At 40.3% G+C, this 12762-nt stretch overlaps 2 protein-coding genes across 3 annotated transcripts in view; both read right to left on the minus strand.

Moving 5' to 3' along the window:
- Positions 1–3627, minus strand: part of LOC139915205 (neurotrypsin) — a 44824-nt gene extending 41197 nt beyond the window's left edge. Inside the window, exons 1-2 of one of the 2 annotated variants that reach the window (XM_071903728.2) lie at positions 3424–3627; positions 22–61 (exon numbers count right to left, since the gene is read on the minus strand). In XM_071903728.2, coding sequence (XP_071759829.2) covers positions 22–61; positions 3424–3495 — 112 coding nt within the window. In that variant the 5' untranslated portion in view covers positions 3496–3627. The remainder of the gene's footprint in view (positions 1–21; positions 62–3423) is intronic. The other variant, XM_078288888.1, reaches the window with a different exon arrangement.
- Positions 3628–6608: 2981 nt separating this feature from the next.
- chchd1 (coiled-coil-helix-coiled-coil-helix domain containing 1) lies at positions 6609–12374 on the minus strand. Its single transcript, XM_071903731.2, has 3 exons — positions 12072–12374; positions 10539–10657; positions 6609–7639 (listed from the first exon to the last, which is right to left on the minus strand). Exons 1-3 carry the CDS (start codon positions 12208–12210, stop codon positions 7529–7531), a joined length of 369 nt encoding a protein of 122 aa, XP_071759832.1. The 5' UTR covers positions 12211–12374; the 3' UTR covers positions 6609–7528.
- Between the last annotated feature and the right edge of the window lie 388 nt (positions 12375–12762).

Genomic DNA, 12762 nt, shown 5'->3' on the forward strand with positions numbered 1-12762 from the left:
GCAAAGAAAACCCATGCATACCTGCACTCTGCAGAGTATTCAAGTATCCATCTTGAGAGACCTGTGGAAGTAATATAAAATCCGCAAACCAAAATACAGTTGAAGTACTGTAAAGTCATTGCCATTTCAAAAGCTGTCTAGGTAAATACTGATTATCACTGTTATCTATTTATTTTATCCAACAGAGTGCAATATTCAAACAGTGCAATTACATACAGTGCAATGCAATGCAATAACTATATTCTGTATTTGATTCTGATCTTATCTTTTTCTTCTACTGTTTCTATTTGTTTTTGGTTTACATACATATGTATACTGTATGTACTGTTTTTTATATACTGTTTTATTGGTTTATATTGTGTTGTATTCTTTCTCTTTCTGGATTGTGATTCTGATTTTGAACATCACTTAACATTATTAAGTGCATCACTGTTCACTTGGGCAGGCTGTGTAGTTCATAGCATAACGTAGTTCATAAGATAGATAGATAGATAGATACTTTACTGTCCTCAAGAGGAAATTTAGTTCCACCCTTTATACACAGCCTCACATACATGTACCCACATACCCACCACACAAACAGGAAGACCACAATACATTAACAATACATTGGCACAAGACATTCAATCAATGCATTGAATTCAGAGCTTCAATGGCAGAGGGGACAAAGCTCTTTTTAAAATGGGCATAATGAAAATGTTTATAATTGGCTGCTCAGTTCATAGCATAAGGTAGCTCATAATGAAGATGAGCTACCTTGTGTGCATAGAGTAGTTCAGAGGGAGAACGAGGAAACATATTTTGATTCACAAAGACATGTTTTCAGGATATAATAGTGTTCATGCAGATACATATTAGCAAACAATACATTCAGGGTGGAGATTTTTTTGTCCTGTTTAGAATTGTTTATGGCTATGGTTGTGTATGTTTTATAAAAGCCTATGTTTATGGTTACATAACATCTAGAGTGTGTGGTTTTTTTTAAATACAGCTTTTTTGCATCCATACTCTGGATGCACTCCAGGCATTGGGTCTAAACAAGGGTTTTGACAGGAGTGTCTTACTATAATAGACCTTTCATAGAATATGGATTGCTATGATCTATGATGGTCTAGCCTGCTCCACTGTTTAGAGAAGACTAAGGTCTTCTCTAAAAAATGGCATTTTTACATTTTGAATAATTTACTGTACAAAACTTGAAACAAAACTTATTACTGATGAAATACCACTAGACAACTTGTGACAACTTACCCCACATCAGGGCATGTTGTCACAAATGATGGGGCATGTTGTCATTTACTTTTAGGTATCAAAATTGTTTTTATGTTAGAGTGTTTTGACTTAGACTGTTGTAATCAAGGTAGCCTTTTATTAGGAAACTAAACATTAGTGTAATTGGACTTTTGGCTCTAAAATATTTCGTCTCAGAAATAATGCCACTGAGAAAATGTACCCATGTGACAACCTGCCCCGCTCTCCCCTACTCACAGGTGTTCTTCATATGGCTAATGAAGCAAATGGATAGTGTGGCTGTATATACCTGCCTTTGTTGGTCATGTATACTCTGAAGAAAGTCTCCTAGACTGAAAGCTTGCTATTAAATGTGAACTATGCACTCAACTGAGTGCACAGAGACTCCTTTTCTTCTTTTTTTTTTTAAATACAGCTATAAAGAGCAAACTATCCGTTTTTATACTTCATTATTATTGATAGGTCATTGCAAAACCATCACATTAATAATTTAATATCTCATGAATTTGGTGGATTTTTAACATTCCAGTCTAAACACAACCACTTCTGGTTTACATACAAATACAAATACTTTGATTGGCTGAACAAATATAGATGCAAATACAAATAGTAGCATCTCCAGTCCGCACACCCCTAACAGAAAGGCTTGTCAACAACTGATGTAAAGGTGACTCAAAGGCTATACAGCAGCTTTGGCTAATGAATTAGGCTAATTAAAGCTTCTCTTCATTCTACCACTGCAGCATAAAGTATCTCTTAGATCAGTGATTCTCAACGTTCTTGATATCAAGGACCCCTAATTTAGTCCACATTAGGGCCACGGACCCCCATTTTATGAGGTTTTTTCTCTCAGACCCAAATCTGAATATATTTTTTATTGTTAGACATGATTTTGTCCAGAATTCCCATGACTAGGCTATTTGTATTGTAGGTAGAGAGATAACAGTAAAAATATGATCAAAATTCTACATTCTGTAATTGCATTAACTTATTGTATGGTGACGTTTAACAATTCATCAATTTGCTGGGGACCATCTGAACCCCCTCAAGGACCCCTGGTGGTCCCCAGACCCCACGTTGAGAACCACTGTCTTAGACCACTTGATTTCTAAAATAAAACAGCCAACAAAAAAAAAGACTTTTTCATATTATTTCTAACCAAAAGCACTTGAATGTAAATTGCATTTGGCCTACAACCTTGAAACTTGGAAGTAGGAGCTTATGAGGAGCACTTGAGGGCAGTATTACATCATCTCTGTTTTACCCCAGGCTCTTAAAATGATTAGATACTCCATATCATTCAGAATAATTCATCCAAATGTTGAATTTCTTACTTATGTGGCTGGATACATTTTCTTTTTTTGTTGTTAAATAAAGGCTGGTTAGCTATGGCATGACTGGCATGGGATTACTTCTCTGGCAGAGTCGTTTATCAGTTCGATAATAACGAATAAGTTACTTTCGCTATCATTTACGTCACTATATTCACTACAAAGCTGCCACTTTCACCACTGTTATATCTCTATGGGCTAGTGATTCGGTAGCCTGAATAGAAAGGAGGGTAGACTTTGACCTCCAGTCGGTGATCATATAAACAGACAACCACCAATAGAAACAAACAAAAAAAATCTATCATATTTTTGGAAAAGGATTCATCTATGTATTAACGTTGTATTTACGCATAAAAAAGTGTTGAAAAGTTTGCATAACACGACAACCGTTTATATTCTATTTTATTTCTTATTATAGGCTACTTTGCTATTCTATATGTTTCTACTGATTTTTATTAAGTAGCCTACTACTCTTGCGTGCTTAGTTTTCTTTTTTGCCTATTCCTTTTGCTGCAAAGTTTTGACTTGAATTATCGTAGACAGATAGGCTATATCCTAATTCTGTAGCCTACCAAGGCAATTATAGCCTAGGTTAAAATCCTCTCACATGCCGGGATGCAACCTGATCAAATCCATGCTTCTAATGCGGATCTATTTGGTGATACAGGGTATGAAGTTTGGGAGGTGTAGACAGTTGTAGGCTTTATGGGACTTAACTTGATCAGATGAAGGTCTACTGTGTTTGGGCTCCATGACGTGAAAGCACGGGAGAAGCCCCGGTCCGGTCCAGGCTAAATGGCAAAGCAAAGCGTATATAATATGATCCGTTGGCAGCGCTTACCTCTGCAGAGACAGAGAGGGCCAGCAGCAGACAGCAGGGGACGAACCCGGTCACAGCTTTCCTCCAGTCCATCCTGCCGGGGAATCATCTCCTCCGCACCCTCGACACCTCCAACTTCACCCCGTCTGCAACTGATAACACGATCCTTCCTCTCGGGCTCGGGGAAAAAAACACACCGAAACACACCGGCTGATCCGGTCCGATGTGGACTGGCCCCGAGATACCCAACACGCTTCAGGGCTAAAAATGACGTGCTCTCGGTGAGGAAAGGAGATAGGACTGGGACACACACACACACACACACGCACACGAACACACACACACACACACACACACACACACACACACACACGGTGTCTTGTGAAGGGGCGTCGCTCCGACTGTTTTCTATTCAGAGTAACAGAGAGGATTTATCGGTGCAAAGCCTTCATATCCATATCTGAATAACTGAAATAACGAAAGGTCCCAGATAAGCATCTAATATTACACAGACAGTGCGGTGTCTCATATAAAGCCAGCGTAATGGAAAAACCGGAGGTCCGTGAAGATATAAGAGCAGTGTAGAACAGAGTTGTCGACAGCAAAGGGAAATGGTTTCAAGTGACGACTATGGGGAAACTTACAAGATAAAATTGTCATTGTGTTGCTGTGTGCAGACCTCCCAGTATAGGGCTATGCATTAGAGTTAGACCGATATATGGTATATATTCGTTTCTTTACACACATCTAATTGTTCAATAGTGCTTTTGTAAATGAATTCTTCATTTAATGGCCTAATGTGTCCCAGAGATTCCCTGCCATTGAATAGGTGTGCTGCTAACCATAAATAATATCACTATTCTGGGTTTCAGTGGAGAGTTTTGGTGTCCCATGATGGTCTAAATGCTGTTTCAGAGTCCACCCTGATAAGAATACAATTCTGGGAGAAACACTGAATACTGATTTTTTTGGCATGAAAATGGTGATATATAAAAGATATGGAATATCGGCACAAAATATCAGCTCTCAATGACTTAAGTATAACAAATGTCGGTATCAGCCTTCAAAAACCCATATTGGTGGAACCCTACTTGGCATCTTATCAGGTAAGGTGCGGCCCTTATTTGATAGACGAATATGTTATCTGGATCTGGACGTGAGACTACACCTGCTGATAATGAGAAACTGAAACTTGGGAAACAATAGAGGTGTTGAAAACAGAACCAATGGAAGTCAACATCCTGCCGCCGTGAGATCCCAGAAGATCTGGCCGAGATACGCAGGGTAAAGCCTTGATTTCTTTCCCATCAGCTGGATTTCAATGGCCAACATAAGAGGCACTGATTGTTGTTCCTGGCAGCCTTTCACAAACACACAGATGGTTAGAAAGCTTGAGCTTGATCAAATCATCAAAACTCTAAGTGTGCCTCTCGGGGGCGGACGGTCTTAGATGCTCGCTTGGCTTTCAGGAGATGTCAAAGATAGCGACATTTTCACAGATCCCATTGAAACAGCTGAGTATTTTCTGCAGCTATTCTAATCCCAACAAGGCATCAACAAAAACAGAAAGGCCCTCCAGGCCCAGATATGGCCTTCAAAGCAGGCTACTGAGTTGCTTTGTGTCTTGGGCAACTAATTATTTTTGGAGTGTCTGTGTCAAGTAAATATAGTCACATTTTTGCTCAGCTGGAGTACTGGATACTGGACGTGACCAGGCAACAGCAAGTTTACGAGCAGGTGAAGAGGTCAGTCGGGGGTAAATGGTGAGGAATATTTTCCCAGTCAGGCCACGTGTCAGTCAGGACCAGGCTTCCTGACATGGGGAGGGTTTGTATTTACGGATGCACCCTAATAGAAAATATACGTTGATTTCTCCTTTACCATCTGAATCACGTTGATATTTGTTGTGACTGTGTCTATGATGTACACTGCCTGTCAAAAGTTTGGGGACACCACATTTTTCTTCATTTTTACTACTTTCCACATTTTAGAATAATAATAAAGACATCAAAACTATGAAATAACACAAATGGAATTATGCAATGACCAAAAAAGTGTGAAGCAAATCCAAACTATCTTATATTTTAGATTCTTTGCCTTGATGGAAAGGCAAAGGCTTTTGAAAGAAATTCATACATAGGATCAACTTCACTATTTATATTTGTCTAAGAAACAGATTTCAAGCATTTAAGCAGAAGCCTTTATACCAAAATGGCTTTAAGAGAATGAAAAACAGAACATTCAATCACGTGTCCCCAAACTTTTGACGGGCAATGTATTTTTTATGTTTTTGTGCATTACTGTCCTTGAGTTAGTAATTTATTATGTGCATGTTGATGTAGACAGTTGGATTAACCTATGATGATTTTGTATGTGCTGTTTCAGTATGAGATCATGGCTACTCACCTCAAACACACCTGATGAAGACTAACGGTTGAAACGTTGTTTGCCACAGTATTATTATTATTATTTTTTGCAATTTAATCCCCTGAGAGGTGAATATCACTTTGATTTACTGTGGGTCTGCTCCTTTCTGTAGTTTACTGTAGCCAAATGAGTATAAGGCTGAATGTGTTTTCTTTCTTAGAACATACACCCCAAACAAAGATGTGATATAGAATTTTGCACTTGATGATGCATTCCATTCTGAATGAATGAAAGAATAAAAAAGAAGGAAAAGTCCCATGCCTGACCGACACTCTAGCCTGTGTGGTAACAGGCAATGTGAAAAGCTACTTTGCTGAAGCTGGCATTACAAATGTGTATCTATTTGAATGTTGATGGCTGTGGAGGAGTTTCTTCTCCGGTCTAGACGCTTCAGAGGAAGCGATAAGCGGGGTGGGGAAATGTTTGGTTTTGGGGGGGAGGGAGAGGGGGGGGTTAATGTTTAATGACAAGCAGATAAACATGGACCCAACAAAAAATTCACATTCTGACAATAGTGTGTGGAAACAGCACAAAATCCTTCCTGCTCCACAGACAAAACACGTTACCAAATCCAAACTTTAAACATCATTACCCGAATGTAAATAAAGACTATTTCTACTTGAACCCAAACTGTTTACAAAATAATTGAATTTGAAGGCAAAATAGGGATAAAAGGAAGAGAGCTGAAATGGGAGGAAGGCTGTGAAGAAGGGAAAAAGGACAACTGTGTTATTTATTAAGTTAAATGAACCATGACGTTCACATCACCAAAGGTTAAAAAGAACTGAAGACAATCTTGGCTTGGTAAAATAAAGCCCACAACCAGTTCATCAGATGGTGAAGAGCAGAAAATTAGCTCCGGAAAATGTGGAAATCCAGGCAATAGTTGTATATCACAGATACCTCAGTAATCTTATTTGCCATTCATTGGATAAAGATGAACCACAATGGGCTTTTGCTTACTGGTAATTTATGTAATCCTACCTGCCCAATAGGCTGATAATATCTGAACTATGCCATTAACCAGCAATCTCAAATTACACAGGAATGATGATCTACTGGAGACTGAAGTGGTCACTGATAATGGTAAGCTCCCATCAAGGGGCCATGAAATACAAGAATAATTCCATCCCATTCCACTAATACCATCTCTGCACCGTTCGTGATCGCTCTGCTAAATTGGATTGAGACAAAATGGGGAGTAATTTCCATCAGAGCCAATTCAGGACACACGGACGAGGTCAAGTTAGAATTCAAACCATAACACACAGCTTCTTATGAACACAAAGGCCAGGACTCGCCATTGATGGGCAACATAAAACTATTTCATAACTCGTGGAAGTCTGATGAAGTTGTATATTGCAAACAAAGCTATACACAGAGGCTGAGTTTGTGTTGGAATCATCCTTCAACCTGACTCAATGGTATTTCTTTATATGATATACAATAATAGAATATACTCAGTTTAACATATCCCCAGAAAACCACAGCTGGCATGGCTGTCTGTATTGTCTGTCTGGATTCAAGAGACAGCTTCTTTTTTTTTTTTTTTTTTTTTTTTTTAAACAAGACGACTCCGGACAAGTCCTTGCTTGATAAGGCCTAGTTGCTGGTCCAAGATCCCATCCACTGTCCGCTATTTAAGAGTCTTTAACCCACACATTACAAGTTCATATAACCTTCAGAAAAAAGGCATTTCCTAGACTTCAGTGCGCAGGTTGGGAAATCTCTTCAGCAGGGTTGTGGCTTGTTTGGGGTGCAAGTGTCCTCCCTGGATGCCGGTTTGTTCTGGTTTAGCCTTCATATCAGCCTGTGAAGGATGGAAATAGATTTGTTACCAGTATTTTTTTAATGTGCATTGTGTTTGCATTACTTCATTAAAGTGGCACTAGGCGATTTTACACGTTGGCAGCGCTAAATGGCAGTGAGACTGGCTCTTCTCTGCTGCAACCCCAATTATTAGCCGTTCCCACAGTGTTAACAGCGTTAGGTGAAGACATCTCAGCTGAGAAGAGAAAGGAAATGAAGCCAGAAACAAATTGACGTCAGCGGATGCACCAGCCAAAGCCAAGAATGTGTAAAAAGTGGGAGAGAAAAGCAAAACAGGAGGAGAAGATCCTGCAGGAAACAGAATGGTGTATGGCCGTGGGTGAGAGGGAGAGAGTGAGTGAGTTTTGTTGTGACTCCTCCCAGGAAACAAGTGGCTGGCCTAATTACCTTTTCCCTAGTCTGCTGAAAAAAATATTCAGCAGACTCAGCAGAACTGAACAGCTTGAAACAGCCAGAGAGTTGGATATTTAGCCTGAACCAAGGGAGGCTGGTGTATATAGGAACTAGGCATGGGCCGGTTTCCGGTTTCAAGGTATACCGCGGTTTGAAAAAGTCACGGTTCCAAAACCACTAATATTTCCCGTCATACCGTTCCGACGGTATGAGCTGTTTTTTCCCCCCCCAAGTTAAAATGACTATTCTCAAAGAGAGAAAGTGCAGGGAATCCCCCAGGTCGCGTGCAGACTGCAGAGGAACACGCCCCTCCCCTCGGTTGGTACCGAGCAGTCAGCACTCAGCAGTCAGTCAGCTGTGTTTACAACCCATGTGTAACATATAATGGACGAAGGAGGTGAACCCCCCGAACTTTTCCCCCTGTTGAAAAAGACTAAGTCGGCTGTATGGGAATATTTCTAGGGCTGCAACTAACGATTATTTTCATTGTCGATTAATCTGTCGATTATTTTCTCGATTAATCGATTAGTTGTTTGGTCTATAAAATGTCAGAAAATTGTGAAAAATGTCAGTATTGATCAGTGTTTCCCAAAGCCCAAGATGACATCCTAAAATGTCTTGTTTTGTCCACAACCCAAAGATGTTCAGTTTACTGTCATAGAGGAGTAAAGAAACCAGAAAATATTCACATTTAAGAAGCTGGAATGAGAGAATTTTGACTTATTTTACTTAAAAAATTACTCAAACCGATTAATTGATTATCAAAATAGTTGGCGATTAATTTAATAGTTGACAACTAATCGATTAATCGTTGCAACTCTAAATATTTCGGTTATCGAAAAAACACAGACGGCCACGGCTTAGAGGAGGAAGGTCACTCAACATGCAAAACATGCTGGCGAAGAGTGGCTGCCAGAGGAGTCAATACATCCAACATGATTGCACATCTACGGGAGCACCACCCATTGCTGTTTGCCAAATTCAAGGTAACATTGTCTTGAAATTAACTTGAGCATGCATCGGACAGAAACCATTTTCCACCGGCAGGTTTGAGGAGTCTTTCATGGTCATGGGACTAGGGAGTTACCGTGCCTAGCTAGCTAGCTGACATTCGTGAAATAAATACTCTAGGCTAGCTACCGAGGCAGATAACATGGCTAATTAGCTAGCTAACATCAGCAAACCATTAAATTTTGTCAGAATTAATTAAAAGCAAAATGCCACAGAGCCAGCAGTTCGTTTAACAAAACGTATTGCACTGAAGACATGTACATAATGACCATGAAAGACTCCTCGAACCTGCCGGTGCAAAATGAGGCACAAACTGTGGCTATGCGGAGACTGAGAGAGAGCGCGAGTGTGTGTGTGTTATACGGAGAGAGAGAGAGAGCGTGTGTGTGTGTGTATGAGAGAGAGAGAGAGAGAGAGAGAGTGTGCGTGTTTACGTGTGTATGTGCGTGCGCATCAATGTTGAAACAATCAAAGTGTATTTTTTTTCCAGAAAATAATTCAATTATTTATGTTCTATATGTTATACTATGTTAACTTAACATACAACGTTTACTAATGTTCCAAATGTTCTATGTTATTTAAAAATAAATTACATACTGTTCAATGGCAAAAATTTTTTTTTTTTTACCCAGAGACAACACATTTTAAAGGTGCACAATACCGCGATACCGTGAAACCATGGTATTTTTGCCTAAGGTTATCATTAGGGCTGCACGATATATAGATTCAGCATCGTCATCACGATGTGCGCATGCACAATAGTCACATCGCAGGACGTGCGATGTCAAGTAAGGCAAATTAACTCAAACACGTCATGCTACAACTTTTATGCTGCTTGAAAAGGAAAACTCGCACAGTTCTCATTTTCCATGACTAATCTACAAGAGAAGTCTGTCTGATATAACATAATTTACTCCGATTTCAGGGTTTGTTATAAGAGTAGCATATGTTACTTTTCCAGCTTTCGCGGCTCCGAACCGTAGTTGGGAAGCCTCTGGTGTTGTGCTAGCCTATTTTAGCTTAGCCTGGCTCGTAGCTGGTAACAAGCTTTTTACTAAGAGTCCGGACCAACTCTGCAGTGGAGAACTGGCACTTTATTTCGGTACAGCAGCGAACATAATGCACGGCCTCTCGGTGACGTTCTAAGCTCTTTTCCCGCTAACTATGGTAACTTTAGCATCCTGCAACTCACTCTGGCTGCGGCTAAAAACACACTCACTTCCTACTACGTCACCCGCGCAGGTTACCCACAAGGCCACCTTCTTAAAGGGGCAAGGCTTGATAGAGCTATTCAAGTCATTTGGTGAAAATTCCTGTATTTTTTCATATCGCAATATATATCGCAGAAGAAAAAAATATTGCAATGTCAGTTTTTTCCAATATCGTGCAGCCCTAGTTATCATACCGTCAAAATCTCATACCTGTAAATAGGAACATACCTGATGTCGGGTGTATTGGTGTGTATGGGAACATACCTGGGCCTTCTCTACACATGTGTAGAAGGCTTTCATTTCATTGGAGCACAGCGCGTCAACAAAGTTGTTCTGCTTCCAACAGACCATCATGACCGATATCTCTGTGATGCAAGTGGCCTCTGTGGAAAAAAAGGAGAGTTTATGTTCACCCTCATAATCAACTCTGCCCCCTCAGGGATTAACAATGATGTGGCAGTGTGTTAATTGTAAGGTCAGAGGTTAGGGTCAGCTATAGCACCCCTGAAGCTGGTAGGGACTCTGGAAGATATAAGAATTAGCAACCAAATACAGGAAACCTCAAGGAAGCACTTAGTGGGTCCAAAAGCTCTAGATTTACGTCATTATGTAGCATTATTCTAGGTAGAGGAGATGATAACTCCTTCTTGTACAGTGTGTCAACTGAAACAAGGAAATGGGCTGATCCTGTTTATAGCTGGCCAGCCCATAGAGGATGTTGGGGGCGGTACCAGCTAGCACTGAGAGCTTTCTATTGGCTGGCCAGTTGTAAACAGGATCAGCCAATTTCCTTGTTTTCATCACCATCCCAACACAAGTAGTAGTAGAAAGTACTTAGTGTTTCCTCTACCTAGAATGACGCAGAATGACACAGTGAGGCAAATCTGAACCTTTTTGACTCGGTAACATTTGGCAACAAAACACTTTGATTATGCTGCAGGAGCTGTTTATAAAATTTTGATGGACATTCTCTGCTCTTTTTGGATCTCTAACCAACCAGACCACATTCACTTCAACAGCTTGTTAGAAGGCTGAGAAGGAAATGCAATAGCTAACTCACTGGGTATTTGGTGGTCACATGGACTTCAATGGAGTTTCCACTGACATGAAGGGAGGAGATAATGACAGGATAGTGACTAAACTGCTCATATGGAGGAGATACAATAAAAGGTAACATATCAGGGAATAGTTTGCAGCAAGCTTGTGGGTCACCTGACCTTCATGTAGCTTTAGGTACGCTCTGATGGAAGGTTTGGAGGCCAAGGGTAGTGACAAAAATGAAAATAACAGTGACAAAAAAGTGTAAGGGGGCAGTGGTAGCTTCAATGCAAGATAAGGAAGACACTGTCACTGAATGCAATGCATAAATCCTCATCGTAAAACTCATATCCTGTCTCCCACATCTTCCTCCATTGCTGACTCTAATGTGCTCATATTTTGAAATAAAAATGTACCTCTCAGTTCCTCCTCCCTACTCCCTCTATTTCCTTTCCTACTATTTATTTCTTACATGTTCATTCTAGTGCATTGAGAATACAGTCAGGGCATTGTGCACGGCTCTGACCCTTAACTTTCTTACTGTTAGTTGCTTGTAATGTTGTAGATGTTGTAAAACAATTCATGCTTGTTCTACTGTTGACCTCACTGAAAGTCACTCTGGATATCACAGTTACATAAATGACTAGAATGTGCTGTAATACGGACCTAACAAAATCTAAATAAGATGCGTAGCAAGAGGACAAATTCTCCAACAACAAAATAGGTCGACTGTCAAATATCACGGAAAACGGGATATACCTCCTTTCTTCATTTTACGGTTAGCCACAGCATCTTTTAAAGCCAGAGACTTGTTGGGTTTGAGGACCGGTTTCCCCTGCTGCCTACTGAGCAGCCTGCTGACCTTCTCCTGGAAGGCAACACCTCCCTGCGATGCCATTTCTTCGCCAACGAACAAGTAGGCTACACTACTCACTAACTACTGGAGACAGTAGCTGGTAAACTGCGACGATATGTCTATGGATATATTACAGAAAATAGATTGGAAAATCAAGTCAGTCTGCATATCAACTCCACATCATTTCCTCAGTCGACTAGGGTGCGCGGCGCCATTAGCCGTAAAGTGCGTTGTAATGTCGTAAAGCCCAGCCCATGTGTTTGCCACAAGCTTCTGTTGCGTTCAGCGCTGTCGGAATTCTCAGGATTACTAGTTGTGCGCACCATGAATGACCCAACAAAGCGGTAAAAGGGACTGAGAAACATTAGAACGAGAGGATATAATAACAGGAAAGTGGGGATTTTCTAGATAGAAACGGCAGTCAACATTTATAAAGGACTTGATTTTATTTTTTTCCTTTGTAAAACAGAAAATAAAAAAATAATTTATAAAGAAAACAATAGGAACGAAAGACCCGTTCTGGGTCTGAGAATCCGCTGCTGTGCGTGGCAGAGAGAGAGAGAGAGAGAGAGAGAGAGAGATAGAGAGAGAGAG

The sequence above is a fragment of the Centroberyx gerrardi genome, chromosome 15 (genome assembly GCF_048128805.1).
Source record: "Centroberyx gerrardi isolate f3 chromosome 15, fCenGer3.hap1.cur.20231027, whole genome shotgun sequence".
NCBI classification, from domain to species: Eukaryota; Metazoa; Chordata; class Actinopteri; order Beryciformes; family Berycidae; genus Centroberyx; species Centroberyx gerrardi.